The sequence below is a fragment of the Ciconia boyciana genome, chromosome 6 (assembly GCF_034638445.1).
Source record: "Ciconia boyciana chromosome 6, ASM3463844v1, whole genome shotgun sequence".
In the NCBI taxonomy this organism is placed as follows: Eukaryota; Metazoa; Chordata; class Aves; order Ciconiiformes; family Ciconiidae; genus Ciconia; species Ciconia boyciana.
The window spans coordinates 31,224,383-31,238,493 of NC_132939.1; the positions used below are offsets into that span (position 1 = coordinate 31,224,383).

A 14,111-nucleotide genomic window follows, 5' to 3' on the forward strand; every position below is an offset into this window, starting at 1 on the left:
GAACAGGGTTTGACCTGATAAGCATGAAAACGTCTGTCAGGTTAGGTCATTTAAAGCTGTGTCTTTCTTGCACATTAGTTGTAATTTAAATATCTGTTGAAAAAAGCCTGAATCTGTGGCCAAGCGTGAACCTGAGCTTTAGAATAAGCCCTGAGCTCCGCACCTAGGACTGCCCGCTTGTGAAAAATGGGATGGTTTCCTACGGGGTACAAAGGGAAAAAGGGAGGGTCAATGCAGTGCCCTGTTCCAGGGTAGTACAGAATCTGAAAATTTTCCTTCCCGTGAGCCTGCAAATACTTGCAGACTTCAGTAGCATGATACTCAGATTTAACAACATGATCATCTTGTCCCACAATGAATAGTAACTGTGCCTCAGCTTTCTGTAGCGGGATCAGGTTTTGGTTGCCAGGGGCTTGAAAGGGGTCAATAAGGATGTCAGAACAATCAAGAATATTGGAATCAATGACCTTGACCTGTTGTTCATCAATGGGCAAGGGAGGGGATGGTTTTATCCTTGTAACAGAGAGGAATAGCTGTAATGGCCACAGGGCCATTGAGGGAAGCAACGGCTGTGGTGTTCTTCAGGAAGGCGGCCATGGTGAGAGACAGACCAGCTCCTTTGGAGTAACTGAGCAGTCCAACCCCTGGTCCCTTCACCTGGTAGATAGGAGGAAATCCTCATCAGTACTGAGCTGAAAAACAACAGCTAGTTCCTGGAGGGGAACATTGTATAATGCTGGGAGTTTGCGAAACACTGTGAAGGAGGTGATGGCAATGATTAGTTCTGGACAAGTTCTGGACAAGTGCCAGGCACCTCCTATGCACAATAGGCATAGGAGGTGCTTCCATTCCCATGAAAAATCTTCCATTCCCATGAAAAATGTTCCCTGTTGCTATGACTACAGCCAAGAGAGAGCAAGCACAATGACACCATTTGAGCACAGGTTGCAGGAGAAAAGTAAGACTATTCAGAGCTAGTGTGGAAAGGTTTTGGTAGTGGGGAGCTATAGGGATGGCCTCTGTGAGAAGAGCCCAGGGGCTGCCCCATGTTGGACAGAGACAGTTTCAGTGAGCTCCAAAACAGACCCGCTGCTGCCCAAAGATGTGTGTGGGAGGTGTTTTTAGTTTTGTTCTTATTTCTCACTATGCTACTCTGTTATTAACTGGCAATAAATGAAATTAATCTTCCCTAAGTCAAGTCTGATTTGCCTGTGACCGTAATTGGTGAGTTATCTCCCTGTCCTTATCTTGACCCATGAGATTTTTCATCTTAATTTCTCCACCTGTCCTGTTCAGGAAGGGGAGTGAGAGAGCGGCTTGGTGGGTATCTGACAGCCAGCCAAGGTCAACCCACTTGCTAGATACTGGCAAATGCTTTTTACCTTGTATTTTTTAGATTAAGGGTTCATACGGGGACATGTGGTGACAATCATGAAGGCTGCTTCGAAAAATGCATGTCTCTCTCCTGCACAACCTCCCCATCTTATTATGTCTCAGACACCATCTCTGTCACTCCAGATGACGGTACCTGAATGGTACCCATCCTCTGCCCTTCCAGTGCATATCCATTTGACCCTTCCTTTTTCCTAGAGCCCAGGCACCCAAACTCCTGGCAGATGGAGCCGGCTTGCCCCTTTGCTGCATGCAGACCTGGGGGGGATTGTCCCCACAGTCTGCGAGTCCACACTTTAGGATGGACTGATTCCCCTGGACAGCCCAGACAGCTCACCCAGGGGACATGATCCCACATGCAGCAGGGCATCACCATCATGGAGCCAGTGCTGTGCTGGAAGAGAGGGAAGCTCCCACTTGTCCCCAGCCTGGGGGCCTGCGACTTGCTCCACTTGGGGCCAGCTGCAGGAATGGGGACAGTCATGGGGCAGCCTGGCAAGGTCTGGCACAGAGCCCGTCTCCTTTCCCCTCTGCCCCAGCTCCTTCAGGCCCCCCTGCCCCAGAAGCCTAGTGAGGGAGCACATTTGGGGCTTGGGTCCCATCTTCTCCCTGGAGGAAGATGTTCTGCAGAAGCTTATATGGGATGGGAGCCCACCTCATGCAGTGGGGGCATCCCAAGAGAGGCTGGTGCCACCCTGTGCTGGGGTGGGCGCATGGGGCCGTGGCCTGGGAGCATCTCAGGGGAGAGACAGCCCCACGAGCCCAGCGCCGCTCTCCTGGCATCTCTTGGGACTTTGCAGTCTTGCACTTCTCGCCAGATGACGGCAGCTGATGTAGCCACGGGCTGCCTCAAGGCTCCCATCGCTCCCTCCCTCCTGCTCTGCTACCTGCTCTTCTTGCCCATGCCCAGACAGAGTGCCTTACCCGCACTAGGGCAGGCCCACAGGTTTTGACTGGGGTGGTTGGGAGCACGGATTACAAAATATCCCGGGTAGGGAAGGGCATGGGAGTTTCATTTGCTACTAATTCTCTTTTATCAGTTCTGATCTCTTATATAAATTTTGCAATCCAAACACAAAGCAGCAGGGGTACATCCTTTGAGAGAAGATTGCAGAACAGCTTCTCAGATGACCAGACCGTATTGGGGCCAGAAGTGGAAGTTACCAGCCAGAGTGCATCCTTCCAGAGGTGAACCCAAGGCACAGAAGACATAGCTCTTCCAGAGAGATCTCTCTTACAGCAGCCTGAGAGCTCTTAACCAGAGACACCAGCACCACTACTTTTTCTAACACCCCATATTGTACAGTTTCTGCAGTTCGGCAATCAGAGATGTTTCCATTTGTGATGAGACATTCACTGTAAATGTTGTGAAATCTGTACCAAAAGGTGCATATGGTGGAGGTTGCTTTAAAGTACGGGCTGAAGATGGTATACATGTGGGGAGACCACAGTTATATGGAGAGTACACAAATTTGTTTAAAGTTCACAGGCCACCAGCGAGATAAAGGAGCATATTGCATATGATCTGTTCAATTAAGATCAATTCACATGCTATCCCTTTTCTCAATGCCTGATCAAAAAAGATCAGGGAAATTACAGAAAACGTGAACCCAGTTCTACTCACAGCTGTAGGTATATCAAGCATGTTATTGGGGTTATACTGGTGCAGGTGTGAACAATATTAATTCAATAAATGAAAAAGCATCGGTCAACTCAGGTCCTTGAGACCTGTCTGTACTTGCTGGTGGGGTAGAATAAAGCCTCGCTCTCTTGCCAAGCATCATCCTGGTCCTCTGAATGAGCCTTATGCTGCCTCATCCCCCATCTTAGATGACCAGCTGGTTCAAAATGGACTCCTTGCTCCTGGTGAAGGGTGGAAAGGGGAGGAGAATATGTCTAGCATTTACTTTCTTTGAGACTGCAAACATTTTTTTGGTTTGATTAACAAAACACTTGCCTTTGCAGAAATGATCTGCCTGCCCAGTGATGAAGAGGAAGTGCCTGTCAAGAAGAGAGGTCTCCCCAATATTTCAAAGGCTATGTTCAAGACTCAGTCAGTCAACTAATGCTGAGCTAAACACCACTCGAGGCAAATGTCAGCACAACTTCTTAGCTGGACTGCAGCTGAAGGTAACTGGTGGGGACATTCAGGTACACTGAGGTTGCCCCTTTCCCTGAATTCATACATGTGGAGAATTGGCAACAACAGTTTGGGTGTTTAAAAAAGTATACTGGAGATCACCTACGTGTGGTGAATAGGGTGAATCCAGACACTTACTAGGAGATCTAAGTACTAGTACTTAGCGCTAGGAGTACTAAGGGTATACCTGGGTTTCTAATGGGCTGACTGTTAGATCAAGGACTGATTCTGATGTATCAGCCATCCCTTTCCTTCTGGTGGCCATCCTCAGGCCGTTGATCAGGTTGCTGTGTGGGGTTATCATGAAGGGTGAGGTCCAGCTGCAGAGGAAGCTGCACAGAGGAAGTGCCCTGTGGCAGATAATGGATGATCCCTTAGAGGAGCAGAGCTGTCTCACCCATAGATAGATTGTAATACAAGTGTATTCTTGCACTTTTCCCATTTCCTCCCAGCGGAGGAATATCGACAATAAGGCCTGAGAATAGTTTTATCTAGCCTTTGGATGAGAAGTTTTCAGCTGGAATTCCAGGTGAATTTGCAAGGTGCATTTCCTGCCATGGGCACGACAGCTTCACAGTTCCACTCACCTTCTGCGAACCTCTTCACCACCATGAGGTCATTTTGGAAGCCCATTTCTGACTAAACTGCTTTAGGTCCTGTGGAGATGCCATCTCTAGAGCAGGGAAACAGAAAACAAAGGGCAGCTGTGGGAATGATGAAAGTCTCCTCCGTTTTCCTGGTGAATATATACCAGGGAGATCTTCCATATGTAAGAAGTATAGGGAAGATCACAATGCCAGTTGACCGGACACATTTTCCTCTCCAATGCCAGATCCCCAGTGATAAAGTGTGACATCAGAAGGTTTAACGAGGGCTCTCACAAGCATACATGTTATCAGTAGGCTCAAGGCTATCATAGCTTGTGCATCTGCCGTGGTGGAGCAACATGAGCTGGACACCAGCCCTCAGGAGTTTGATGTGAGAAGCCCCTGCTTGGAGGCTGCTGATCTGTGTGTGGGTATGGGAAATTCTAACTGGTATGAAACATTATGAAATCAAGCAATTGCCTGTTTTCTCTTTATCAGCACCATTGCACTATAAAATCATCAGTACCCAAGAAGGGTATCTTTGGGTCCAATATTATAAAAAGCCATAGAATATATATGCTCCAAATAAACACTCTAGGACACCTCAGAAATCAAGGGAATTGGGTGAACTTAATTTTGACCCATCTCTTCGTACTTGATTGCATACATACTAGAAAGTGAGAGACCATGAAAGCAATGTCTGTATTGTTAACTTAATGCAAATGGCTTTCTTTTCTAAATTTTGCAGAAGATGCCGTCTGCTTTTGGCTGAGCTACAGAGTTTTCCTTGCTAGCCATTGTCTGTAAAATAAGGGTTATCATACTTTTTTACCTTGCCTTGGGTTGCAAATTGACAAGTATTGATACTTAAGAAATATGGAGATCTTCAGTGCCGGAAGACATTAGAGAAGGATTAAGTATTGCTATTGCAAGTGTATTTGTAGCATTATTATGCATTCCATTATTATTATTATTATTATTATTATTATTATTATTATTATTATTAATTCAAACATGCATGGAAAATGCATTCCTATTTTTATGTAGGGAACAAAGCATGAAACAGATAAATTGCTTTCTTATTCTGAAACTGAGAGATCAGTTTGTCACTAGGTCTGAAATCCTCCCACACGTTTGGGCATCTCACCATTTTTCTCAGTGGAAGTCAAGTGTAGTGATCCTGAAGAGAAGATCATTGTACATCGGGCAGTTAGTGACCCACAACGGAGTTAACCCGTGCATGCCCAGGCCACACTGCACGTACAGTGTGGCCTTCAGGCCTGTGCTGTGCTGCACAGGTTCCCTGGCCGCAGGAAGAACTCAGCCAGCCCTTCCTTACAGAGGAACGCGCAGGCAGCTCCCACCCAGTACCTGCGATTACACCACCTGCATGGCCTTGCCTTTATTGAACAGCGCAGCAAGACATTCTCATGCGAACGTTGTTTCTGTTTGACTGTAGATATGACAAATAGAGCTGTTTCCTTATATAAAAATCTTACAATACCTTGAAAGACCAAACAGGGAGAATCTCTGCTATGGACCATGTCTGCATGGCATGCTGCATGTGGGTTGGAGTCCTGTTACATGCTACACTGCTTGGGGTTCTCAGCATCTAAAGGGATGTAAGATTATTTATGCTATTCTCTTCTTAGAGTGTTAGCTCTAATATATAAGATTTTTAATGATACATTACAGAATGCGAGTGCCTTTCTTACCGGGATCATAATGGACCAGCACCTCCTAGTGCAAAACATTTGGCGCAGTCAGCAGGTCACAGTAAGAAATACCTTTCTGGAGAAAGAATAAAGAAGAAAAGAGAAACTTGATGGTGCAAGTGTCTGTGGTGTGGCCACCAGTGCAGGCAGCCATGGTACAGGTGCCTGTGGTGCAAGGGGGGCACACGGAGCAGCCCAGGAAGGGCACCACTGAGGCACAAGCTATTTGCCAGGAGGATGAATGGTGGGACGAGGACTGCTGATCCTCTGGTGAGGACGAGTAGAGAGAGGGGTCAGAGCATGAGTGCGGAAACAGCATTTCTGTCCAGCCACTAGTGATTCACAAAGCAAAGGGGCCCCCAGGGGCACCTCAGCATGCTCTCGTGGTGTGTGATTTTACACAGCCCGAGTTTCAAGATTTAGCAAAAGCATATGGGCAAAAGATGGGGGAAAAGGCTGGCACACTGGCTGTTGCAAGTATGGGATTTTGGAGGAGATAGTGTACACTTAACTCCTAAACAATTAGAGTGCTTGGGTGCCATCTCGCAAAACCCTGATGACCCAGCTGCTCAGAGCAGGACGGGTAATGCAGCCGCTCCTTGTGGGTATGGCTTCAGGAAGCTTTGAAGACAGAATATCCCTCACCTGCTGACTGGGATGATAAAATAGCATTGTGGAAAAGTATATCTGAGGCTTGTCAGTGTTTACAGGAACTGGTCACACAGCCAGGCGTGTAGTCATGTAACTTGTTAGGTCTTGGTATGGAACTTTTTGCACCCAGCATGAAAACCCCCATATTGCCTTGAAAGGACCAACAATTTCCTTGCTAGAGGCTGCTGCAGGAAAACCAGTGGGGGAGGTTATTCTATCACTAAGACAGCTCACAATTATCAGACTGAAAAAGAAGAGACAGAGCCTGAAGCATTTTAAATGCAGCAGCTCACGTTCACATGAGAACATCTTCCTGTGCTGTTCAGTACGGGCAGGGCCATGCAGGTGGTGTAATCACTGGCACTGAGTGGGAGCTGCCTGTGGCCTCCACTTTTAGAGAGAGTTGGCTGTTTTTCCTGTGGCCAAGGGATCTGTGCAGCACAGCACAGGCCTGAAGGCCACGCTGTACGTACAGCGCAGCAGAGCGCAAGCACACAGCATGGTGACCGTCACCAAATTTGCCTGGGAGTAATGAGAATACTTCCCACAGTAGGGCAGGCTGCTTTAAAACACTGTGTAAACACAGAGGTGATTTACAGACTGCAAGAAAGTTCACTAGCTTCCTGAAGTTACCTAGGGCGTAGTAATATGGCTGGTGAAAGGAAAAAATAAGAAATTACACACTTCCCTTCTCTAGTCACTCAGCCATGCAGAATTGCTCCTAGAGCAGATACCTGTTTTAATCAGAACATTTGATTTCTCTACCCACGCCAAAGCCCTTCTGTCCCCAGATGAGATACTGTGATCCAGACTACTGCTTCACACCTAGCAGGTGCAAGGCGAGAACAAGACAGAGCACTTTCTAGACAAATGTATGTTTATTTTGTTAAAAAAATAGGAGTTACACTTGCACCAGAGGCTTCTTTGTAGTCAGAATGCCCTTCTCAAACAGGAGCGTGGCTAGAGAAATCTTGTCCTCCAAGGTTTCACATGGAAGGGTGTCCACACTAACGTGGTTTGGATAGGAAGACAGGAGAAATTCGATGCTGTCTGTATACTCGGGATCTATCTCAAGGAACTTGGGTTCTTCCTTGTGATACACTCTTGAGTTTTCTGTCGTGTAATACAGCATCACACCTGCTTCTTCATTACACAATCTAACGATGCCATGGCGGAGGAGACGTACTTCTGTGTCTTTTGTTATCAGTATATCGACATCACGGGGGCCTCCATCTTGCCACCGGGCTGGGAAGCCGTACACGCTCTGTGCCTTTTCACTTTGCATAAGCACCGGGGGGAGACAGTCATGAAGAAACGACTTGGCTCTCTGATCCACAGCAGCATCAATGGGTGCATAGTCAACGAGTTTCTTTAGCAGGCTCTGCACCTTCTCCACAAAGGCTGTTCGGCGAGCGTCGACTGCATCCGAGTTGGTGACCCCCATGTACCTCAGGTAGTCCATGGGAAGCCCTTGCCGGTACTCCACATCCTCCTCCATGGCCATCTGCAGGGCAGCTGGGAGGAGCTTCTCCAGGAGGTCCCCCCAGGAGTTCCTCTGGTAGGAAGACACCGTGATGTGGAGGGAGTGCGCGTCAGGGAGACAGTCGCCCTGGTGGATAAAGCCGCGGGGGAAGTACAGCAGGTCCCCGGCCTCCAGCACCGTCTCCAGCACGGGCTTGCCGAGTTCCGCCTGCGTGAGGTTTGCGCTGGAGAACTGGGGCAGCACCTCGGCGTCCGTCCGGGGGCTGTAGACACGCCAGTGCTTCTTCCCCTCCAGCTGCAGCACGAAGGCCTCGATGTCATCATAGTGGGGGGCGAAGCCCTGCGTCCCAGGTGGCGTCAGGTACGTGTTGGCCCCCGCCATGCTGCCGAAGTGCTCCTGCAGGATGGAGAGGAAGTGCCAGACGGTGGGGGAGAAGGCCTGGGGGCTGAGGAGCCGCAGGGAGCAGCCGTTCTGGTAGAAGTCCCAGACGACGGCGGGCAGGGCCCGGCCGGATGGGTTGTGTGTCTCCCGCACCCCCTCGGCGTAGCTGGTCACGTCCAGGTGGGTCCCGAAGTGCACCTCGCCGCCTCGCAGGGCGGCGTCGAAGTCGGCCGTGGAGAAGAGCCCCGCGTAGTAGCCGGGGTCGCCCCGCCGCACCAGCAGCGGCGCCCGCTCCCAGTGCCGCCCCAGGAACTCCCCCGGCGCCACCGGCGCCACCAGCCACCGGAACAGCTCGGCCGCCCGCTGCCGGCTGTCCTCCACCCGCTCCAGCCGCCGCAGCAGCCCCACCACGCCGCCGCCGCCCTCCCCCGCCGGCCGCGGGCCGCCCGGGCTCTCCGCGGGGCCGCCCTGCCGCTTCGCTTCGGGGCTGCCGGCCGGCGCCTTGGCCCGCTCCACGCGGCTGGGGGCCGCGGCGGCGACCGGCGGCGGCTGTGGCGGGGCCTCCGGCTCCGGGCCGCCGCTTCCCGCCCCGCCGCGCCTCGGCCGCGCCTTGGCCCGCTTGCCGCCCGCGGGCAGCGGCGTCCCGCGGCGGCGCCGCTCCAGCCGCCCGGCCCCCGCCGCCCGGCGGTACACCGAGAGCGCCGAGAGCCGCCCCGGCCGCCGCCGCTGCTCCTCCGCGCCGCCCGCCGCCATGGCCGCTCGCCCGCGCCGCGCCGCCCCGCCCCGCCGCTTCCGCCGGGGCCTTTGCGTGTGCGTGCAGCCGGGAGCGCCGCGGACACGGGGTTTCGGGGGAGGGGGACGCCGCGTGGAGAGCCCGCACGTCTGTCCGCGGAAGGGAGTTTTAAATGTGTGCTTGCGATGCTGTATGAAACCGAATGTCGTATGTTCTGTCACCGTGTCCGCTTAAAATATACCAGGCTTATTGCCCCCAAAGGAAAGGTGAGGCCATTCCACTAGGAACCAACTACCGTAGATGCAGCCGTTCCCTGGCTGGCAAGCTTCGTTCTGTAAGTGCGCTCTAAGCAGGTGCAGGGAAGATTTTTTCCGAAGGCGTACCATAAGGGTATGCTTTTAGACAGCGTGCAACTACTTTGCAACCTCGTGAGCCGAGATGAGGCAAGACCTATTTCATAAGGTTCTGTTGCGCAAGGAATAGAAACCCAAGTTGGATGGAGCCTAGTTCTGGTGTGCCATCCCTCCGCCCCTTTCTTCTGCTTCTAATGGAGATGCGGGGTGAAAGGCTACGACCTCTTGAAGAATCCCAAAACCCAACAGGCTGTCGTGTCGTGTAGTGGGGGTTTTTTTGCCAAATCCACTAACTGCCTAGTAGCCTGGGCAGACCTGCGTCCTCTCTCCATCTCTCTCCTAGGCCTGAAGCTTCCCAGAAGGACAGTGTCAGTGGCACTGCAGGTACCCGGGCAGTCTGAGGGCTGCTCTGCGCTTCCAGAGGCCGCAGCGTCAGCGCAGAAAGCTTTGCTGGAGAGTAGAGGACAGACCTGCACGACTCAGCTCGTGGCAAATGTGAAAACCTGTAGGCATTTGTATTGTCAGACCGTGTTGATGCTTTTCTGACCAAGAGCAAGCTTCAGTACAAGAAATTCACTATGCAGTACTTCTGTGAGAAAAATCTTTAATGGACTCTGATAATTCATGGGAATGGATTTTGCACGAGAATTCCATGTCCAGAAGCTGCTGCGAGTCTAAAGCATTTACCTGGAGCAATTAGCCGCGTGTGCCCAGGCACTCTCTGGTTCACAAGGGTGTTACTGGCCTCTCACAGATGTGAATATCAGCTTCACACAATACGTTAAACAAGCACGTACAGATCTGTTGTGGGGCACTTAGCGTACCAGGCCTAGGATACAAAGCTGAAAAGTGAATTTCGACCTCTTTTAACTTTACCATTGCCAGGGTTTCAACCCAGATCTACATTTCAATTTTGCCAGAATTCAGGAGCAGAAATCATTTGTTAGGCCTAATGAGGACGAGTTCAGCTGTCAAGTCTTAATTCTAGAACAGACGCAGACATCTTAAAGGTTTAAGAATTGTTGGATTGCCTTAAAAAAACCTCACAAATCAGCCTCACATCCCGTCACTGTGCTGTAAGCGGCCAAGACCCACTTTGTACGTATGCAATAACAACTATTTTAATTTTGGAGGTGTTTTGCTGGTAGGGTTCTGCCGGCACAGCCTTTGCAGCCAAAGCTGTGGGAAAAGCAGCAGCAGCAGAAAATTGTCCTGTTTGTACCATGATGCTTTTAGCGAAAGGAGCCGGATTTTAGATGTGCGTAGGCAACACTTTTGCCTCCGGTTTAATGTCTTGAACGTTTTTGGCTTTGCCAGCAGGTGGCAGAGGCCGATCAGCGCTCTGCACCCCTGCGGTGGGAAACACGCGTGGAAGGGGATATGGCGTTTTCCTGGCAAGATGACTGGCGTGGATGGCGTTTAAAACGAGAGGGAAGTGCAAGCAGCCTGTGCGTGCATGTGTAGACTGGAAGAGGAGGGAAGGGTGAACTCTATTTCAATCCATTCTTTGTTTTCCCAAGGTTAAGCCCTGCTTACCAGAATAATCTTATCAGCTGAAACTGTTTCAACAGAACTGGGCCCTTAACAAAACCGAGATGCAGGCGCTTTGAAATATGGTAGAAGTTAGGCTATTGTATGCTTTAATTATACATAAGCATGGCTAAATAGGCTTGGGGGGAAAAGACCTTTGAAAAATCTGGGCGTCTGGGTCGTTATTTGTGTTACTGTTTAATTTACTCAAGTGCAACTGATTCTTCTCAGAAGAAGCTGGGCACTGTACACAGAGCCTGACCTGAGTTACACCAGAATATCTGTAATGACTACAGCAAAGCTATTCTGGATGTTTACCAGTACGGCGGGTTCAAAGTCTCATTCAAGGGCTCTGATCTTCGTACAGATGTCACTTTCTACTGCCGAGAGACAGACGATTGACATTGGATTTTTTTGATGTATAACAAAAGTCTCAGAGTGAAGGACACGGTGGAAAATAATGGTGGTGAAATCTCTATAACAATAAAATGCTTCTGTTGACAATTTAGCCTTTCTAATAATAAACGCTTTCAAGATTAAAGAATGTTGCTGTTTTTCTGCACGACACAAGAAAGGGTTTTGACCTAAGGCAAAAAGAGAGAGCTTCAGTATCACTTACAGAGTACTCGGATGCTTGTCTAGGAATAGCCACAAGGCCTACATGCTGTTTTCATTCATTGTCCAGTATTTCAAGGGAATTTGTCGTAAAGAAAGAACAGTGTCACATACAGCTCTTTAAATAAACAAAAGGAAAGTAGCACAGATCTCTGAATGATTAGGTGGTCCCCAGCTGCTGCTCACATAGACAGAGTAGCAACTGGAGGCTCAATTAAATTTCTTAATTAGAATTTAGCACAAAGTTATTCAGATTTTATGAGCGTATAAGCTGCACTGCCAAGAGCCACACATGTTTTATTTAAGAGGACATAAAAAATGTGGTGAGTACAACTTATTAAAGAGCCACAAGTGACTTCAAAAGAAATAAGTAAATGGCACCTCAAAGAGATGTAGGGTTCATTTGATATTTTAACCTTATGCCATTCCCTGTTCAAATAATGGAAATCTTGAGTTTAAAGAGCAGCTCGGATAAGGCCTGATCCTACAAAGCTATGAGCAGTCTTCACTAATGAGTGGAAAGGGCAAAATCCTTCACGATTCTCTGTGTACTGGATACTCGGTTGTTCACCACCATGCAAACTGCCCAGGACTTTCTCTGTGTTCCCGGCAAACCGTTAATGTAAACCAGTCACTTTTAGAAAGTTAAACTCAGTTTAATCCTTTTTCTCATTATTACTTTGCTGGCAACCTTCCTTTTGCACTGTCAGTTTTGTTCTCATGCCAAAAGCAATACCCAGAAAGGAAAAAGAACATTTCAAGCCTTCAGTAACAGGTTTCCTTAGCTAGAGCCCTAACAATCTCATACAGCCTAGTGACATTCAGTATGTCATCGCTGGAAGGACACTGGGCTGGATTGTGAAGCCCGCTCCTCGTTGTGAAAGCTATAAAGTTCACTGCCAGATAACAAGACTAAAAGCTAATTCAGGAACTGTTTCTCAAGAGCTATCCTCTGGTCCCCCTCATCAGAGTGAATGCGCTCACTCACTGAAGCATCTCTTGGCAGAGATTTTGGCCTCTCTCCAGCTGTTTCTCTCTTCTCAGGGATTTTCTTATTCAGTGACTGGTTGTGGTCTTTAATCCTGGTTATCTTGCACACAGAGCCCCACTGAGAAAAGAGGCCTTCCCTGCCATGGAACAGTCCAATTAAAACAAGTTTATAAAAATAATAATTACAAGGTCCAGTCCTCCCTATGAAATTACATTTGGAGGGATTTGGAAGCACAGACATTTTCTCTTGTCCCGTGTGAGACTAAAATACATACTTTGTAAGTTAAAGCTGAATTTACATAACGTGTTTGAGTAGGACCCTTGACTGAGCTTACTCACCCCCTTGATGAGGCATGCATACTTCGAAAGCATTCTTAAATAATTTTATGAGTTTTTTTGTGCTCTTAATAGACGCCATCTAGCATTTGGTAGCATTGAGCAGATACCATCTGCAGTGACTCCGTAGGCAGTGACTAAACACAAAGCTGCAGACTCCAAGACTCCGGTCTTGTTGCTTTTCAGTGGAAGGAGAGAAGTAAATGGTCATGAGGGGAAAATCCCCATCCTAAAATGAAAGCAAAGAGAACCTGAATGAAGTATTTGCCCCATAGGATTAATCACATCTAGACAATCAAGACAGAAGGTATAGTCAAGCTCTTCCTACATGCATCGCATATCTTGTGCTAGAGAATATTCTTTTGATATGCACAGACCATGGCTCTTGACAAGCTGTTTGGGTGATGCTTTTCCATAGAAGAAAGATTTTAAAGGATTCTTGCTGTTCACATCCTTTCTGTATTAATTATGGCAACTGCATAGCTTTGCTCATTAAATGTATTTATGCCCACTATTTCAAAATGAACATATAGCTGTGCTAACATACAGCAGCACTATTCAATATTTGCTTCTTCTGTAAGTTTATCCTTTTCAGAAGCCTTGCAAAAGACCTACCTTGTATTTCCTGTAAAAGCTGCCTATTCTGAAGCTTTTCTGAAGTACTCTGAAATTGCTCGCTCACCTCTGACGCAGCACTACCACGATGGAAATATTGTGCAAACAGGATGTCTTGGTTTAGCAACCGTATTGTTCGGGTCTGCTTAGAGCATGACAGGAGAAAGCCCATGTAGTACTTGTGTATTTGCTTCCTGTAGTAGATTTGTATTGCTACTAGACAATATGGCACGTTCTAGAAGTATTTTTGAACATTTTCAGTGCTCGTCCACACACACAAGCTCCCACTGTTTTACCTGTATTGTCAAAAAGACGGAATTCCTCTTGGGTGAGCACAGTTATAGCAGCATAAAAATGGTATTTATACTGGTATGGCTTGTTCCTAGAAGGGATAATATTACCATGTGATTAGAGAAGGGAGATTTAATCACTGACGTTGTTTTAAATAGCCAATAGGGGAGAACGATGTTAAGCCTCCAGGTATCTGCAATGAGGATACGGAGTTTGCATTATGAGTGTGTGTGTAGTATACTCTCAGGTCCTTAGGGGATAGCGTACTATCCTGCCATCCCACTGAGACCAGGAAGGAT

The 14,111-nt window shown here is 48.4% G+C and overlaps 1 protein-coding gene across 2 annotated transcripts; it reads right to left on the reverse strand.

The window, feature by feature from the left end:
- Positions 1-7,350: 7,350 nt before the first annotated feature.
- Positions 7,351-9,133, reverse strand: RIOX1 (ribosomal oxygenase 1). 2 transcript variants are annotated; one of them, XM_072865688.1, is made up of 2 exons: positions 8,503-9,133; positions 7,351-8,364 (listed from the first exon to the last, which is right to left on the reverse strand). In XM_072865688.1, the coding sequence occupies exons 1-2, from the start codon at positions 9,100-9,102 to the stop codon at positions 7,387-7,389; spliced, it is 1,578 nt and encodes a 525-aa protein (XP_072721789.1). In that variant the 5' UTR covers positions 9,103-9,133; the 3' UTR covers positions 7,351-7,386. The 2 variants fall into 2 exon arrangements, with proteins under 2 accessions (XP_072721789.1, XP_072721788.1); XM_072865687.1 differs by having other exon boundaries at positions 7,351-9,133.
- Between the last annotated feature and the right edge of the window lie 4,978 nt (positions 9,134-14,111).